At 35.2% G+C, this 19,002-nt stretch overlaps 2 protein-coding genes across 3 annotated transcripts; one reads left to right on the top strand and one right to left on the bottom strand.

Moving 5' to 3' along the window:
• The first annotated feature begins 4,594 nt into the window (after positions 1-4,594).
• stard14 (START domain containing 14) lies at positions 4,595-9,372 on the top strand. Its single transcript, XM_028008343.1, has 6 exons — positions 4,595-4,917; positions 5,632-5,779; positions 6,037-6,140; positions 6,229-6,346; positions 6,433-6,485; positions 8,021-9,372. The coding sequence occupies exons 1-6, from the start codon at positions 4,759-4,761 to the stop codon at positions 8,225-8,227; spliced, it is 789 nt and encodes a 262-aa protein (XP_027864144.1). The 5' UTR covers positions 4,595-4,758; the 3' UTR covers positions 8,228-9,372.
• Positions 9,373-10,302: 930 nt separating this feature from the next.
• Positions 10,303-17,110, bottom strand: pdzd11 (PDZ domain containing 11). 2 transcript variants are annotated; one of them, XM_028009771.1, is made up of 6 exons: positions 16,982-17,110; positions 16,530-16,637; positions 12,923-13,063; positions 12,722-12,820; positions 11,546-11,606; positions 10,303-11,039 (listed from the first exon to the last, which is right to left on the bottom strand). In XM_028009771.1, the coding sequence occupies exons 2-6, from the start codon at positions 16,620-16,622 to the stop codon at positions 11,005-11,007; spliced, it is 429 nt and encodes a 142-aa protein (XP_027865572.1). In that variant the 5' UTR covers positions 16,623-16,637; positions 16,982-17,110; the 3' UTR covers positions 10,303-11,004. The 2 variants fall into 2 exon arrangements, with proteins under 2 accessions (XP_027865572.1, XP_027865571.1); XM_028009770.1 differs by having other exon boundaries at positions 16,978-17,109.
• Between the last annotated feature and the right edge of the window lie 1,892 nt (positions 17,111-19,002).

Genomic DNA, 19,002 nt, shown 5'->3' with positions numbered 1-19,002 from the left:
TTGTTGGTAAAAAAAAAAAACAGCTGTCATAACCAGTAAACTACTGGTCATAACCAGCTTTATTATTTCCTGGCTTCTGTTCCAAAGAACAAATTGTGGCACCTGAACTGAATGTGAAAAACCTGTCCTGTGTGGGTGTGTGACTGAAACTACTCATTGAGTCAATGGTATGAAGTTTTACAACAGAGAGGAGTGGCTAAATACGAACATGAGCTTGCTTTAATTCTTCTGAATGAATTTGAAGTGTGTGTATTTTTCAGAATCAATACACCAACATTGGAACCAGTGGATAGTCATTCAATTTAATTTCATTTTTTATACTTCAAATTCAATTGAAGACTCATCTCAATTCAAATTGGGATTCTCATTTACTCTGATAACCTAAAATAAAACTGTACCATTAACTGGCTTCAAAGGTGACCTAATTATGACCCATTTCCACTACAACCTACACCAGGAGTGTCAAAATTATTTCCATTTTGGGTAGGGCTGCAATAATCAATAGTGACTAATCAATCATCAACTAATTTAGTTAATCATTAGCTGGAGCATACAGACTGAAAAAAGGTATTTTTGCTGAAGGAATGACAAAGCTGTTAATAAACCAAAGCTGTACAAAAAATATACATTTTCAACTTTATTTTTGTTTATTGGGACAATAATTATTATTGAACATTTACATGTAAATACATGAGATTATAGCCAGCTTGCTAATTTCCATCTCTGGTCCGAATTGGCAGGTTGATATTGCATTTAACATTTGTATGTAAATATGTTCTACCCAGGACCCATTTTACCCATTTTTAGCATTAAAATGTTTTATTTCAAAATGAATTGTATGCATCTTTTAATATAGCTCTAATATTGTATCATCATCATACTTAAATATCATAAGTATAATTGAATAAGTAGAGACTTGGGTCTAACAGCAGCCTAGGAGCTTTAAAAAATCCCTTCCAGCCAGTTTTTGGCAATAAGGTTTTTTTTTGGTACCTGGAAACTGGTTCTCACCTAGCAAGCCCAGTGAAGCCCAACCCTTTACCTAGCAACCCAAGCTGAGTTTTGCCTGTCATCTAGAAACCCAAGCTGAGTTTCAACACTGGTGAACTGGTTTTACTGCCGTATGTGCTGTACAATGGCTGCTGGAAAAGACAAGTGTTTTGATGTTAACTTATCATTCAGAATCACTTTCTGCGTTTTGTTTTTTTTTGCTTTGGTTGTGGAGGAGGCTCTACTAATGCTTTTTCACAGAGGGAAATTGTAGAACTGTGCATCAGTTTGAGGCCATTTTCACATGCGAGTGTAAACGTTGAGGTAGTCGGCATGGCCAGCAGCAGATTTAAAGTGACAAGACGCCCTAAAGACAGTTAATTCTGAAATTAGCTCAAAACAGGCAGAACTGAGCAAACTAAAATGTTCTAATGTAATGAACATGTTTTGTATAGCCTGTAGACCTATTCTGACCTGTTCAAGAAAGCACAATAGGTCACCTGTAAGGAGGTTTTCCTCAAATGATTGGAAAATCAAGGGTTCTTATTGTAATACAACAATATGCTTTGAAATTACTGAGTCACCATTCCAGACCACCTCAATCAGGTGATCATTTCCACAACCGCGTGGGGATAAAACGCAGCTCCTTGACATTCTGACTTCTTCTACAAACATTTGTGAAAGAATGAGTTGCTCTATTAGCTTTGTGAAAGCGTGGGACCATGACGAAGTGCAATACAGCTGAAAGCAAGACTGTTAGTCATGAACTCCACTAATCTGGCCTTTATAGAGGAGAGGTAAGAAGGAAGCATGTTTGCAGTTTGCACACAAACCATGGAAGAAAAAGCTCAGACTCAACCATGTTTCATTTCCATGATGAAAAACGGTTTAGTTTAGTTTAGATCCACATGTAGCTGCAGTAATGCGCCCACTGTTCTTATAGGGTTAGAGTGTTGTCCACACATCATATAATTTACATCACTAAAACAGTTTTTACAAATGAAATAAATATAAAACAAGACATGGAAGAAAACGTGGCAGAATACATGTAACTTTAGGCTAAGTACATAATTGACTGTAGTGTAATATATTCAAATCAAAACCAGAAACTTACATTGTTTGCGGTTTTACTGAAATATTGTTTAATGTCTCCCTTAATTTTTTACTATCATTAAAGTTGTCATTAAAGTCCATAGTTGTACGGCACAGAATAGTACATTTCCTTTCTGTACATTAGTTCTAACTTTTGGCAAATGTTTAATAGCATGCCTTGTAAAATGAAAATGTGTATTTTGGCTAAACAATATAATTTGTAATAAAATCACAGGTGTCCTAGAATACATGTTTTTGAAAAACACACGTAGTGAGTAGTTACGGATAGTCATCCAAAAATGTGCATTTTTCTAAGAGTAATGACAATGAAGGTGGCAGAATCAAGTTGGAGATGCTTTTATTTACTTTTATAAGTCGATGCACCTGTTTCAAAAGAAAGAAAATGGGTAAATTGTCTTGTGAGCTTGCAGTCGGCTGATGCATATAAGAGGCTCAGTGTCTTTAGAGACTGCCAACAACTGAAGCGATGATTTGCCATCTATTAGAATAACTCTTACGCAGCCAGAGAAAAGTTGTTCAGATTAGTAATTTGGGAGTTTTTCTGATTCATTGTACAACAGAATGACAGAGGAATGACCTTGCTTTATTTACAGTTCCAGCCCAATTTACACAATAAAAACAGATTTTATAGGGATGTTGATTTTATAAGTCAATAAAATACAAAAAACTAACCAAACATATAAGTTTGTAACCATAATATCCAACAGTGGTTACGTTCTACAGAATTAACTCCTTTATTTTTTGCTTATTTTGATTAAAATGTTACTGAATATGTTGATTCAGTCAGCTGATATTTTCATTTCATGTGCTGACATGTTTATAGAGGTCCATTTGAAACTGGGATAACTTGTGGTTAAAAAGTTCCTGTGTAGAAGAAATCAAGCTACTGATCTTTTTTACCCAGAGGAAGTTTTTGCCTCGGGGTAAACGGCAGATATATTCAGGTGTTGTTGAGAAAAATGTTTACATGACACATCATTAGCATGAATTAAATAAATGCATTACCATTTAATGAAGCTCCATAGTATATATCAAATTGCATCGCAATGTCAATATGTGTAATATTGCAATCAGAAAATAATATTTAGATGCAATGCATCATATTTCATGTGTCATGCATTAATGATGGTTATAAACTTGGCCAGTTGAACCAACTCTGTCCTCAATGACAACGGTCAGAATGTGTTTTAGGGACATTGCTTAATGGTAAACAAAAAAAAGTCAGACAAATGTGGGTTAGTTGTAATAAATATCATTATTACAGCTGTAGTCGTTCAGTTATTTACCTTCCTGAAATCAGGCAGTTTTACTATTTACGTAACATTTTCTTGTTTCTTTTAAACAGACAACAGATGGAAGAAAATAGAAATATGATTGATTACACTGCTGTAGTTATGAAAGTATTTATATTAATCAAATGTGTCTTGTATTGATTGCTTTAACTTGTAGGTTTGAAATATCTGAACAATGTTTATCCTGACTTGGAAATAATAAGTATGCTCCTATCCTAGTGGAGGAGTGCACAACCGTTGACTCTTAATGACCTTTGACAATGACTTTTAATAACCTTGACAAAAGTGATAAGATTTTTTAAATACAGATAAAATAATATTTAGTAGTTTTTCATGGAATAATTGCATTGAATTTCTACAGTGAAACATCACTAAAAGTACCAGTAAATTTTTTTAGATTTATTTTTCTTACCACTTGGTTGGAAATTAACTGGGTTTTTATTTTATTTTTCCCCATAAATATCATATAGAAGAAAATGTATAGTGATTTTTCTTTATTCCAAAAACCTAAAAATAGATATATAGGTGTTTTTTTTAAAACAATGACAACAAATTGCTACAGTAGATATTTATCATAAAAATTAAGTCGGCTCTAAATGAGTTTTTTTAGCCAAACTAAAGGGAAGAATAAGTCTTTATAACAAAATCATAGTGTTATTAGAGTTTATCAGACTTTAATTATGTCTTATATGATTAGTGAAAATGTAATTCAAAAACACTTCCTTTGATTTCCACCGTTAACAAATGTATGTAATGAAACAACACCACTAACTTAAAATTGTGTTTGAACTGAGCACATTTTAAGTAAGTATTAAAACTAGAAGGAGTAAATTTACTGGTTAATTCTAATAATTTGTTTTTTCAGTGTACGCCTGCTTTTTAAAAAAGTCGTGATCAACCATCAACCTTGAGTAATCCTCACTCACACACACACGCGCGCGCGCGCGCGCGCACACACACACTGTTAAGCCCCCACAGTCTCGACACAATTAAAGAATCTAGCTGTCAATTCTAAGTCTCTTCTAGTCTTCCAGTATTAGTTTCCCCCTGGAGAAAATATGTTTTATTGTTTCAATAATGGCGGCTGTTAGCACGTTGCTTAGACCTGTATTTTAGGGCGGGGCCTGGCCTTTTTTTCTCCTTTTACGCACACCTGGATTCCGGAAGCGCTCTCACGTCAGAGGGAGAGGCTGTCATTGTTCAGAGGAATGGCGCAGGAATTAACGCAGGAATCCTGCCCGACTTGATTGGTGCGTATAAACGCATCAACGCAGAGACAGGTAGCCGCAGTACAAACCTTACCGTCTGGCGAAACTGGACTGAAGTGAACTGAGATTTATTTTATAATCAAAACTAGACAAAAATGAGTATTTTACCCAACGAGGGGGCTTTTGAGGACTTCAAGAGGCAATGTTTGGCCTCCGAGAACTGGCTGGTTAAATATGACAATAGTGGAAAGCAAGTTTGGATCGAAGTTCTTCCAGACAGGGGGATCAACTCACCCAAAATCCATAAAATCAAGGTAAGTTACTTTAAATGCTAATGGTAATTACGTTTTTCTCCTGTTTAGGCCAGATTGTTAGCTAATGTACCTCAGTGTTTCTCAAATCAGCAAACTTTTGAGATCCTCTTCAGAAATGAAGTACATAGCAAAAATGGGCAGGAGTAAATAATAAACATGGTCTAGTATCCAGGAGCTCTACTGAAAATTTTATAGGACTTGCCAGAAATGTTGCATCTGTAATGAAACTCACCTGGCGTTTCTATGGAACTTATTACTACTTTTAGCATCCTAAATTACAGGTAAGTTCAATGGTGGCTGCAAAGAAATTATAGGTAGGTAGCAGGTAAGCTAAATGTGAGTCTAGTTTAAGTTCATTTAAGTTCCAGGAAAGTTGCATGCTGTTTATATGAAAGGTACAGATAAGTTCCAACAATTTATCTTTATAAAGAACAAGCAAGTTTTTTGAGGATGTCATGCAAGTTCCACAAAAGCATCTTCAAGTTGCAGAACATAGCCTCTAAAGTTTCATTAAAGTACAAGCTGTAATATGCAATCCAAAAGATAAGAGAACAGACACATTTATGGCACAATAAGATGTCTTTACTAGTTTATTGATTTATTAGTAATGTTTGTACACCTATCCATTACTCTGTTTCTTTGTGAGGTAGAAGATGAAAAGCTTAGAAAGATGTTTCATAGTATACGTTTTAGTAAACACTGTTCCTGTTTCAGTGTAGAATGAGCATCGAAGATGTGCCGGCTGCCACCATGTACGACGTTATTCATGACGGCCAGTACCGTAAGGAATGGGACACCAACATGATGGAGAGTTACGACATCGCCCGGCTCACTGACAATGCGGATGTGGGCTACTACTCATGTGAGTAATCCTTTCTGTTAATTTAAAGTGAAGGCTTTGCTTTACAGTTTTAGAATTTCTTTATTTTCTTAGTTAAAACCACTACTTATAGCATTCTGTGTGAGACATCGTCACTGCTTTCAATCTTTCCACAAACCTGTTGCTCCTGTTCAGACTTTCCCAAGCCTATTTACTGTCACAACACGTGGATCCAAGGCTGTGAAAGTGATAAACTAATGGAAAATGTTATGTTTTTACTTTTTCACCTTCGTATACAGGGCGCTGTCCAAAGCCGATAAAGAACAGAGACGTAGTGACTCTGCGTTCATGGCGGGTGAAGGGGGATGAGTACATTGTCATGAACTTCTCTGTCAAACACCCGGTATGCACCTTCCTCCAAACAACTTAATCTAATGTACACGCATCTGTTTTTCTCACTATTTTTGCAACTTTCTGTGTCTTGCTTGCAGGACTTCCCGATAAAAAACAAAATTGTAAGAGCAGTGTCACTCCTGACTGGTTATTACGTCAAAGCTACAGGACCAAACAGCTGTATTTTCATTTATCTTTCACAAGCTGACCCAAAAGGTAAGAAAACACCAAGCCAGATCCAAAAAGTCCTTACACAACATTTTCAGAGACATTTGTATCTCATTTATGTGTTTTTCTTTAAGGTTCTCTTCCAAAATGGGTGGTGAACAAAGCATCCCAAGTCCTCGCTCCTCGGGTAAGTTCTGCCACAAATTTAAACGGATCATGACCTCACTATCTTAAATCATGTGTCTCTAGCAACAATGGTAACCATAGAAACACAACTGAAGGGCCTTGTCCAGGTAAAACCCGCTGCTGCTGACAAAGGAGAATCTCAGCTCAAGGTGTTACCTGGCCGCCCAGCAGAACCCGTTCCCCAGGTTTCAGATCTTGAGTCGATTGAAACTATTTAGAGACACGTTCACAAGTTCTTGCAGCTGCTTATGCCCTGTAGCGAAACAGAAATGCAGAGCTACAAGCGTCCCCTTTCCGAGGACAGTAGACATTATACTTTGAACGGGAGCTGATACAAAATCTAGGTTGTTTGGTACAGTAAAATCATAAAATAAGCAAACAATGCATTTTGTGTGCTTGGGAGCTTGGGTGTCATAGCTAGCATGAAAAACACTGAAGTAAAAACAAAAATGATGTCAACTTCAGTCTAGTTGTAATACTAGCAGAGACAAAACAGAAAATCAGTAGAAAGATAAATCAGAAAACATTTATGCACTTTGATACTCAATTCATTAGGAGTGTTAATTGTTTTCTACACAAGTTTTGGGTATGAAAACAAGAGATTTTCCAATGATTGTATCACATACTTCCTTAATAACCAACAAAGCCAATTGCTGGTCATTCTGTCCCAGGACAATTTTGAACTTCCAAAGTTTTGGCCAGAGAAACTGGACATGTAGTACGAACCATAAGTCATACTTCTGCAAACCCTCAAAGCTAGTCCTTCTCCTCTTTACATTTCTTTCTTATTTTAAACTTTTGGTCTACCAAAAAAAGTTGGGTATGCAAATATAATGACCTTGCATCAGTTCTTGCTTGTAATGTGGATATTCTCAACTTAATTTGAAAACTGATTCAGGTCCTTTGATCTAATCACAGTCTACTATAAGTAAACTGTACTGTAAGGAAATGTGGTTTACTGCTGCTCCATTAATTTGGTTTGATCAGAGGTCAGTTTTTTATCTTTCATAAGGATTGACATGATCTGATAAATGGGGATCATATCATTGTTTATGGGATCAGAACCATAAACAATGAAAATAAGTTCCAAAATAAAAGTATATGCAATAAGTTTTTGAATCGTGTCTTTCTAGTTGGCTAGTGAAATATTTGGTAAAGTTTATGTGAGGTAAATGTTTTATGTGTGTGGAATCAGAGTGAAAGCCTTCAAATCTATTTGTTTTGTATTTCTTTGATCAAAAAGAGACAATGTTACAAAGCAGCCAAATATATAAATACTGGCTGCTTTATGAGTTTTATTTTTGCCTTTTGCACAGTTTTAAAACCAGTTAGAATATGTTTAATTGTTTTCCCCATAACGTTTCCACTTGGTGAAAGAGTGAGTTTCTCACAATCTTTCACGTTTGACTAAGCCACCTTCAATATAATCTGTCGCAGTGATATATGTAAACCTTTTTATCTTGAGCAATGTTTGCTGAGAGTGGAGGTGTGGCAAAAATCGTTTCAGTCATAAAGCAGCCATTCTTATCTTTCCAGGTGTTGGGTAGCGTGCACCAGGCGGGAAAGAACTACCCAGCGTGGAAAAAGAAGAACTCTCCCGACGTGAAGGCCTGGCTCAACCCGAAGCAGAACAAGCTCCCCTACATAGACCCTGCCGTCCTGTCCATACAGAGAGCGGACTCTCTCGAAAACGTGGATGAAAGCTCCAAACTGGACGGTCAGGACGCTGAAGACAGCAGCTAAAAGTCTCACAGTAATAAAGGAAAGGTGGCCGAAAAGAGAGATTGGGGGTGACCTGTGTATAGTGATTTTTTTAAGAGAGACTTTAAGACTCCCAGCTTTCTGCGATGTCAACTAAATCCTTCAGTTTTCGATCAGTGTGCCTTACAGGAGTATGAAGTGTTTACAAATGTCTTAATGCAAAAAAGAGCTCAGATCAAGGTACCATTCACCTCTTTGAATCCAAGCTTGTGTACAGGAACAGAGGTGGTGGATATTTTTAAAGAAGTACAACACAACGGGTCTTTGGCCAGGGTATTTATTTTCTACCTATGAAAAAAAATCACAAGGCTTAATGTGAAAGGAAATGGAGTACAACTGTTAAATACTGGCATATTTTTGGTGTCTGTCAACTAAAAATTAGACCATGCTCAGTCTTAATTCCTAAAATGCAGCTTTCTGTTAGAACCTCAGAGCCTTTCTTTATTTTCCAAACTCATGCATATGGCCAGTTAAAATGATACAACGCAGGTTTCATGTTAGTATGTTGACAGAAATTTGGCAGTTTTTCAGGAAGATACTATGTAGAAGTTAATTATTGATGGTTGGATTTGTCCCTTTCAATGTGTAATGAAGAAGTTGTGCAATCAAATGAAGTGCAATGGAGTAACATATGCCAGCCATTCCCTCAAAGAGAAACATTTGATGTAAATAGCAATGTTGGTTAACCATTTGAGAATGGTTGAAACCATGATGGGAACTTTATTGTATTTATTTATTACACTAAACTGATGAAGCCACGATTGTAATGACGCCTGTTTGGCTGAAGGTTTTTTTAATGTTCTCAGAATATTTCAGGTCGACTTTTTAAAAATAAAGCTAACAAAGCTTGACATTCCATAGTGATCTCTACTATTGACTGGATTCCTCTTATCGGGTCGGTTTCTCTACAGACCGAGTGGAACGAGTTCTGCGACTCGTTCTGGAACAAACCAGTTCGTTTTCAGATCTGGTGCCGGTTCTTCCAGTGCACAGAAAAGCTTTCAGCCGTGGTCATTCATCTTTTATGTACCACGTTGCATTTATGAAAAACGTCAAGTCATCATGAGTCGAGTTTAAATGATGAACCTAAAATTACACAAACCTTTTAATAAAAGTTTGTACAAATGCTTGGCAAACTTCTGTATTTTATGTAATGAACAGTGTTTCTTGGTACAGTGTGTGGCAAACATTTTTGTTTGTATGTTTCTATTGATATTAACAAATGCTGGTATAAATCCAATTAATCTACAAAGAAATCAAAAATTATTCCACAAACTATGTACAACAGTTTTCAAGTATTTAAATCAGTCCTGCATCTTACTGACGGTTTGGCACATAAAGCATGCAATGCTGGGTAACAACATAACACAATTTGTTAAAAATGCATTTCTGAACCTGCAAGTATCACTTAATTTCTGCAGCCGCACTGCACAAAACTCCACTGCTGAAGAAAAAACATGTAGAAGTATGCTTGAAGGCACAGGTGTGAAACTCTGGAGGGCCGGTGCCCTGCAACTTTTAGATGTGCCTCTGCTGCACCACACCTGAATAGAATAATTAGGTCATTAATGCTCTGGAGAACTGATCTACACAAGAAAAGGGTAATTAAGCCATTTCATTCCAGTGTTTTGTACCTGTATCACATCTAAAAACTGCAGGACAGCGGCCCTTGAGGACTGGAGTTCGAACCCCTGCTTTAAGGAATAAAGTTGAAAACTTGGATGAGCTAGAAAAAAGAAAAATTTTAGGAATGTGTAGTTTGATCAGATAACAGGTCAGTGCACACCTTGTGTGGAGGAGAATTTTACTTTACATTGTCTCAAAGAGGAAAAGAGGCTCACTACTAAGTACTAAATAAGTTACAATATTTGTTCCCTGTTAAAATATCTACCATCTAATTAATTGGCTCATTTGTCATGAATTCCTGCCATGTCATAATTACCTGGGCTGTTACCGACACCTGATTGTTCATGTCAACATCCTCCAGGGAAACATAAGGAAGTGACATCGACATCAATACTTAAGATGAACGTAGTTAAACACGCAATGCACTGAAATTCTCAAACAATGTTTTATTTTATTAAGGACATTTCATAATAAAAGGATAACAATGTCTCATGAAGCGATGTTAACCTTTTGGCCCCTGAATTTGTTCATATATCTTGAATGAAAAAACTGTACAAAAATGGCATAATGTTAAAATTAGTATTCATATTTACAGTTTTTATAATTTCATACACAATTACAATATTTGATAAATACTCAAAAACTTGTAAAGTGACACAGAAATATTTAAAATGTATCAGAAGTCTTGCACAATTTGCTCTTACAGTTAATGTCCCCAGAAATTACATCCGTCAGTGTTTTAATGTTATGTTTTAGTGTCTAATGTCAAGATTAGTGCTCTAATCTGTACCATTTCAGACTTCAAAATGCTATTAAACATAGATGAGACATTATCAATACTAAATTACATTAAAAACCTTTTTTAAAAATCAATAATTGAGATTAAAATGATACATTTTCAAATGCAAAGCATAACCCTATATGATTGGACTATAATGTGGCAGAAACTATCAAATATTGCAGTAGATCTGACAATATTTCACCACCTTTAACCACTACACCAGAGAACGGATTTTCCCGACATGGAGGAGTTTGAATGAGACCAACAATCTGTCATCTTGAAGCTGTGGTAGAGTGCTTGTAGGAGCAGGAAAATGACGTCGAATGAAGTGTTTTAGGAACGCTGCTGCCACCTAGTGGACAGTTCTCTCCTTTTGCCTCTGGTAGTCTGATGGGAGGAACAGAGAAAACCATTATTCAGCTGAAAAACCAATCATCGTGAGATAATTCAGGAAAGCGTTTCTGTGTTTCTCCTTGAAACATTTTAAGATCCAACAGATTTTGATCTTAGTACGCTGGTGTTACAGCAGGATGATATCTGCTGAGAATCATGAAATCCTGAGATATACTTTTCTTTTCAATACTCAAATGCAGAAAAAGGTACATAAAGCTCTCACAGGTTAGGAAAATGGAAGATTTAATCTAAGCCAAACAAGATAGAGCATGTTGACTGGATAGGGTTCAAATTAATAGTTAAATGTGTTGGAGTACAAAGAAAAGCATTTATGTTATCACAGCTTAGATCAGTGTCACAACAGGATTTTCAACACATTTTATCTGATAATGTCAATTGTTTACTCCTCCTGTAGCCTGCAAAAATATTCACTGAATGAAACCAGGCAAACCAAACCTGTAAACACGCCTTTGTTTGTATTTATGAAACAAAACACTTACTGTAAGGAAAGAAGCGAACCTTCATCACAATTTCCCGAGCGGTCTTCAGAATCTCTACCGCCTAAAGAGGGCGACAAACGTCATCAGCGACTGGTGATTTATTTCACGACTTGCACTACTCGTTCCTCAAACTTTTAAAATGTAACGTGCTTAAACAGAACAGAAGCTTACAGGAAGTAAGCTTAGTCACAGCTCACTTTCTATTAACATTTACAAACAATGATCTTCTATCCTCACAATCTCATATCAAAATTTCACCACGAGTCTCTAGGAATGAGCTTTGTATGACGGGGCAATTGTAGATATACAAAAACAGCAACAAAAAAGTCTACTTTTGAGATAAACCTCAAAAAAACAAACTACACTCATTTTTTGAACAGTCAAAAAATTTACTAAACATCTTTTGTTTTAGGTTGATCTCAGAAATGTTTGAGAAAGAAAAACTTTTAGTTTCTAGTTTCTAAGTTTTTTCTAGCAAATTTTCAACATTTCAAACTCAAATGTCCTTATTTTTTCTAGAAAATTTCTGTAATTTTTTTGGTAGAAATTTACTCATTTTTTCCTAACTACACTGCTGTACTACTATGTCGTAGTTTTGAACCTTTGCCTCCCTCACTATCCTCACTGGGTGTTCCAGTTGTTTTGATTTTTTAATTAGAAATGGGAAAATTTAGGATTCTAGTCATTTAGTTTTTTTTACAGCCAGTTGATAATTTATATATAAAAATTACTTAAATTACTTATTTATATTACTTAAATGGCCCGTTTTCTTCTCTTTCCCATTTTGAAGTATGGACAACAAGTATTCGACTTCTGTTTTATGGAATATTTACAGGTGAAATTTTTCTGTAAAAATGAAAGAAACATATACTAGAAACATTAGATTTTACACTTTAGTCTAAATAAAATGTATTTAGACTTTTGTAAGTCTAAATACCTATAAAAGTATTATATACTTTTACAAGTATATAATACTTTTGTCAAACCTAAGCAGTGAGATGATAATCCAAATAAGTTGCAGCTGAACCAGTAGACAATTCAGACCAGATAATGTGTCGAAAAATGCACAAAAACTGCAACAACACATTTCAGAGTCTCCCTACCTTCTGAGTTGCTAAACAAAGTAAATACTGTGATGAATTAACTTTAACTTTCACTGGTTCTGCTGTGACTTACTCTCGAGTGCTCTATGTCTTGGAAATCCACATCATTCACAGAGAGAACTTGATCTCCTTCCTGCAGTCCTGCTCTGTGGGCGTCTGAATCTGGGACTACCTGACGCCACAAAAGACAAAATATTATTTATTACCACAATATATAGGTCTTTCAAAAACAAAATAAAAGTTTAGGAGGCATGCTAACTACACCTGCACACACCTTGGATATAAAGATTCCTAGTTGCGATGCCTTGCCTCCTCGGATGTTAAAACCCAGCTGGGCTCCTGGAGGTTTCTTCAACACGACGGTGCGAGGGAGGAACTGGGTGAGCTCGTTGTTGTAGTCTGAGTGATGAACCCTCTGACAAGGAACCAAGAAATACACAGTGAAGCCCAGAAACTTACATGCATGGTGTGACAGCTAAAACAGTTGCTATATGCTAGAATAATAAGAGAATTTCTCATTTAAGTCGGACGTTTTTGAGGTAAATTAACATTTAAACTGGTGTATTTTAAGCCAAAATCTCAACAAACTGATTTCTTGTGAGTCATCATGGGGAAATAAAAATAAATCAGTAAAGATAGCAGAGAAAGTAGAGATCTGTTTCATTCTTAAGAGTAATTTGAGATGCTTGAAGGTGCTGAGTTTATCTGTTCAGAGATAAATGTGGAAAAGTAAACAGCATAAAAATATTTGTGCCAGGTAGGGATGGGCAATATGGACTTAAAATTTATTGTAATATTTTTGGTACTATTGTAATACTTATAAAATTATGATTAAAAAAAAAATTACTACTTATTTTCCAGGTATCTATGGCTGTGACTGCACAATATTCGTAACGTCACAAACACAAATAACGTTCTTGAAAAATATTTATTTTGAAACGTGATGCAACTTACTCAAAAAAGTTACATTTATATCACTAACCTGCACACAATAACTCCACTTAATCATATATTTTTTAATTTACTGATATTTATTGACGCTCTTGCAGAACAAATAGTGAAACAAAAATGTCCAATAAAACTGTCACTTTAGTTTTTTACTATGAACAATAAATGCCCACACTTGGTGCCATCACATTGTTAAGGAAAGAGACTGGCTCTGTATCCTAGAGATGAATGTGTGTTTGTGTGAAAGTCAAAGTCAGTATTTTTTAATTTATTTACAGTAATAATTTTACTCTAGCTGATAATGTGTGTGAGCGAGGCAGTCTACAAATCGGACTCAGTTACAGCAGTTCTGTCAGGAGAAATGGGTCAAAATTCCAGCAAACTATTGTGTGAAAACGTGATGAAGAAAAGTCAAGTACAGAGTAAAAGGTAAATCCAACAAATATTAAGAAAATCTACTTTTAAATTAGGATAAAATGGAATAATCAACTTAAAAAAATCTTACTGAGCACATATATAAATTTTAATCACACAATTATAGTTACAAAATGATTGATGTAAATTTAATTTAAAAACATTTATAAAACAGACACTTTAGTTAAAAGAGTAGCATTACAAGACTAACCCTGTTAACTGATTTAACTGTAAATGTGTAATGAACAAGTCTAAGCAGGACATTCAAGATAATCAGCTACCATCATCTGTTAACGTTACCGTCTTTGTAAAAATGTTACTCAACCCGGAGAAAACGTTGTTAAGCCTGTCTGTACATCCTTACTAATGAGTTCAGCAGCTTTCTGATGCAATCATAACTGAAGAGATTGTCATACTTTCAGCAAAAGGTTAAAGTTAGATGACTTCTAAATACTGAACTGAAGCAGCAAAACAAATATTGTTTCCTATGTGTCAGGTCATACAACATCGCTCCTGCCTTTGGTCCGTCTGTATTTGAATATTTTGAGTTTGTCTTTTTCTTTCTTAGCTGAAACTGTCAACAATTTATAAACAAACAACTTTTTCCTTTGACAGATTTCCTTCTCACTAAGTGAAAGCTTTGTTTTAAACACGTCTTCATGGCAGAAGACCCATTTAAAAGTTGACTTTTATTTCCAAGTTGATGGAGAAACTTGTCTTTCAGATGATATACTGTTGAATTTTAGGAACTGATGCTTCCCTGCTACTGGTTCAAATCAACTTTATTTTAGTTCATTTCAGTATTTTTATTTGACCAACTTAATAACTTGTGCTTTTCTCCACTTTAATTTTCCTTTAAATTACAAATGGACTTATGCAATATGTGGTTTGACTGAATTTGTGAAGCTCTAGGCTTTTTTAATGTTTCAAAACAAAGATTTTCTGTAATTTTGTAGTAAATCCTTGGACACGAACTACAAAAGAAACAGCAACGCTGTATACAAAGAGATAGAAGGTAATAAAACTCTTATAAAGGAAATAAAAAACATAAGCTCTGATGTGTTTACATATAAATTAAATAAATTTATCATAAGGTTCTTCTTCAATAAAACATCCTTATGCTATATCATATAGGTTGGAAAATGGCGTTGCTGCTGATGGTTAGTGTCACTGCCTTCCTGTCAAGGAAAATAATTGTGGCCTGGACAGTAAATAATCCGCATGTCCTTTTCCAATCTTCAGATCCCTAATTATTCCCCAGGGGCTGTAATTGTAGCTGGCCATGCTCTGGTAGCCTGCTAAAATCAGAAACCAGTTATTTTCTTTCGGTTTAGCAGCTGGGCAAAGGGCTATTTTTTTAAACCAGTACTGTAAAAATTAGCTCTTGGCAAAATTCTGTATCCTACCGTTCCTTTGGGCTCCTACACGGTTTTCTTACTTACAAGAGCGACAGCTTTGGTAGTTTGCAAATATTTCAGATTGGAAAAGACAGCAAGTCTTTGTGTTAAACACTTCATCCATCACTCTTTGTAAGGTAACACAGTTTTAAAATTACACTTAGTAATATACAGTATGAGGGAAACATCTGTTAAATAAAGTACTCTAGCCAACAGCTGAACTAAGTAACCACGTAAAATCAGAATAATATACTTGTCTCACTGCATGACAAAAGCAAAAAGGATAAAGTCGTTTAAGATTCTGCACAATAAGCACTTGGGAACTACTACTAAATTTAGTCGTATTTCTGTAACATAATTTTATTATTAATTTTCACAAACAGAAGAAAAGGTGTCAGATTTAAAAATCTGTATGCAGTTTTAGGTTAATGTTATGATTTATATTGTGTATGATATTTTATCCTGACATGTTGCTTTGCTATCTTTTAAATTGTTTTATGTTATTTAAGGTCCATGTGGGGACATGCATTGCAAACTAGCTAATGCTATAAAAGTCTTTGCTTAGACTTAACATTTGTCTCCATGCAAATAAACAAAGAAAATAAGAAACTACTGAATAACCAAGGTTCAAACTTGGAAAGTAAAAGAGTTGTAGTTTTAATAAAAAACATATTAGTATTGTAAAATGGCACAATAAGCAAGTAAAACACTCAATTTGGAACTTCTTGAAGTACAAACTGTGTACCATTAAAGCTTTTTGGCCTGAAGGAAAACCAAAGCTCTGTGTTTGTTTTTAATTACTGTTTTTCACGTAGCATTCTTCTTTTGTCAGCCTTTTTTTATTATTGCTAATATGTGATATTCTTTCAGAAATAAAATTTTGTATTTTCATTAGTTGCAAGTCATAATCCTCTAAATGAAACACGAATAAACGCTTAAAACATATCACTGTATATGTGAAATGAATCGATGTGACAAGATGACTCAAATAAATGAACTTTTTAATGTTATTCAAATGTACTGTCACAAGACACTACGAAACTAAAGTCTTGTGTTTATTGCGGTCCACAGATCTTCCCCTACAGACGAGATTTGACCAGAATAGTTTATGTCTCGTCTTACCTCCTGAGGAGGAATCCAAGCCGGTGGATTTTCATATGAAGGCAGGAAAACCACTGGCAGCTGGTAGTCATCATAAGGAATCTTCTGATCCATCGTTCATTTGAACTCCTAGCGAAACACAAGTTCATCAATATCAAACATTCACCGCTCATTTCTATCTAAACACACAGAAACGTCTCGTAAGAAATCGGCACTATATTAAGTTAAGCATAGTTCAGTAAAACATCTTTTGTGTCTTATTAAAAACAACTGAAAACTCATATCAGTTAGCAGTTGCTACAAAATAGATGCTAACTCAAGCTACTTCGGCTGGTTAAACCTTTCAACACGTTTCAACCACGTCTTCAATGTCTAATCTGTAGCTCAGCATTGTTACCCAAATTCTTTAAATGATTGCACAGCATATTTAGAAGAAATATGAAAAGAGAAAGATGTAAGTTTCTGTCACCTGCCTTGTAGCTAACAGTTTGCACTTCTTCTCCTGCGCCACTAGAGGAATCCAGCTCGTTGTCGCCACCTGCTGTAACTCAGCTGTACTGTCAGCTAATGAGACTTGCACTGGGGAATGTCTTCTTGACATGTCAATAATTGTATACTCTATTGTTTCTTGTGATTGACCACTCTGAGTCTTGTAGGATGCTTTACTGTTCAATTAATACTACAATTTAAACTTGTACCACTAAATCTAATTTCATCTTTCTCCTTAAATTTTCCCACACACCCACTGTTTCTTTTAACAGAGTAATATATCTTACTACCAGGAAGTTTTACTCCTCTCTTATAAAGATTTTTAAATTTCCCCTCATCAGTCCAGATTTTTTTAAGACAGTCATAAATCTGTCTTTGTTTTTTTTAACACAATCCTCCGTGTTTGTTTGTTTCCACCCACATTCCCAAGAAACGTAGCACAAGTTCAGTCAAACATTTCCTGAAAGTGACAACTGCTCTTCTGTTCAGCTTCTTGGAAAAAGCAACAAATATGAGAGGGACAGTTTGCAGACACAAGGGGAAGGGTTGACATTTTAAGAACATTTTCTTGTGTTACTTTCCTCATAGTTTAATGCCACACCTTGTCATTTCTCCAGTTAAGAAAATCCAACTGTTTGTGTATTTTTTCTCAACGTCTTGCCAATACACTGTCTAAATAATGATGATGTGCACCATTAAATGAGGGCACAGTATGTTGAAAGAAATCCTGTCTAATGATAGTTGAGAAATTCAGGAAAATTGGAGCTGTGATGGTTACAAAGTCGTAAAGGTGCTGGGAGGAAGGACCTGAGACAATGCTCCTTTGTTCAGATAGTAAATATATGCTATATGATAAATGTTATGTAGAACCAAGCAGGATAAAAAGCTACATTTTCTTATGTTTACGTTTTAGATAAGCATTCTTGAGGTTTATACAGATCTTTTCTAAAACTTTTCTAAAACTATTTTCTGAGTTTTAGTGAGAATGCCTGCAGCAGCGTTTTGGATCAGCTGCAGCGACTCATGTTTTTCCTACATTTGGATGCAGCTCAACCACACAACAATTTTGTCAAAGGTTGATGATGCTGTTCATACTTAATTTTCTGAAATAAAATGTAGCTACAGTCATCCTGATTAATACAGTTTCAGATGTGTATCATTAAATGGCAGATCTTTAACTTTAAAATAGGAATTTATGTCTCACCTTACTTTTAAATAAATATATATTTCTGATGTTTAATGAGATAAAAAAGGAATAAGTGAAGACTAGACTGTTTCATCTTTTCATATTTCACTTCCAGCGTCCTGGTCATGTTACTCAGCAACTCGAACAGGAAATAAGAATTAGTTTGTTCATTATTTGTTAGTGTTATGAACAAGTTTCTGCTTGCCTTCATTGTTTTTTATGTCGTCTTGCATAATGCTTGGCTGTATTACAATACCAACTCAGACCCTGTCCTGGTTTTCTCCATTTACATTTAGTTTTGCTTTCTAATCTCTCGTCACACCTGTTTCAGATTGTCTTATCTCTACACCTGTCCTGCATGTAGGGGTTTATTTCCACCTCTATAGTTTTTTTTTACTCCTTGGCTTCGTGTTCAGAGCCTGTTGGTTGTTTGGAAAAGTGGTCAAGATTTTAACTGGTGTGTTTGGTTTGGATCCTGTTCTATTGTAGTTTAATGTCCTTAATTATCAGTTTTCTTTGTGGGAAACTCAGTAAGTCCTTGATGTTTGTTTAATTAATTGTCTGGGATTTTACTTGCAATGACATTGAGAATTAATTAATTTCTAAATTCCTACGTTTGCATATTACTGTGTTCAATAATGATCTCAAATACAATCCCAAATTCATTTGAGGGTTTTTTAATATAACTACTTGTAATTAAAGACAACATTGAGACTAGAAAAATTACAAATGTACAAGCAATTATTTATTGCATTCATTGATTTGTAAGCACGATATTTGATTTCACAAATGTGTAAATAAGCCCCAAATTGGTAATTA

Source organism: Xiphophorus couchianus, chromosome 23, assembly GCF_001444195.1.
Source record: "Xiphophorus couchianus chromosome 23, X_couchianus-1.0, whole genome shotgun sequence".
NCBI lineage: Eukaryota > Metazoa > Chordata > Actinopteri > Cyprinodontiformes > Poeciliidae > Xiphophorus > Xiphophorus couchianus.
Note: the sequence above shows the minus strand (reverse complement) of the source record. Positions and strands in the feature narration are given on the sequence as shown.

Excerpts from the sequence above, each read along its gene's own strand:
- stard14 (XM_028008343.1), top strand. The coding sequence starts at position 4,759 with ATGAGTATTTTACCCAACGAGGGGGCTTTTGAGGACTTCAAGAGGCAA. Across the intron at positions 4,918-5,631 it reads CCAAAATCCATAAAATCAAG|TGTAGAATGAGCATCGAAGA; the intron begins GTAAGTTACTTT and ends TTCCTGTTTCAG. Across the intron at positions 6,347-6,432 it reads TTCACAAGCTGACCCAAAAG|GTTCTCTTCCAAAATGGGTG; the intron begins GTAAGAAAACAC and ends TTTTTCTTTAAG.
- pdzd11 (XM_028009771.1), bottom strand. The coding sequence starts at position 16,622 with ATGGATCAGAAGATTCCTTATGATGACTACCAGCTGCCAGTGGTTTTC. Across the intron at positions 13,064-16,529 it reads CTTGGATTCCTCCTCAGGAG|AGGGTTCATCACTCAGACTA; the intron begins GTAAGACGAGAC and ends GTTCCTTGTCAG. Across the intron at positions 12,821-12,922 it reads TAGGAATCTTTATATCCAAG|GTAGTCCCAGATTCAGACGC; the intron begins GTGTGTGCAGGT and ends TTGTGGCGTCAG.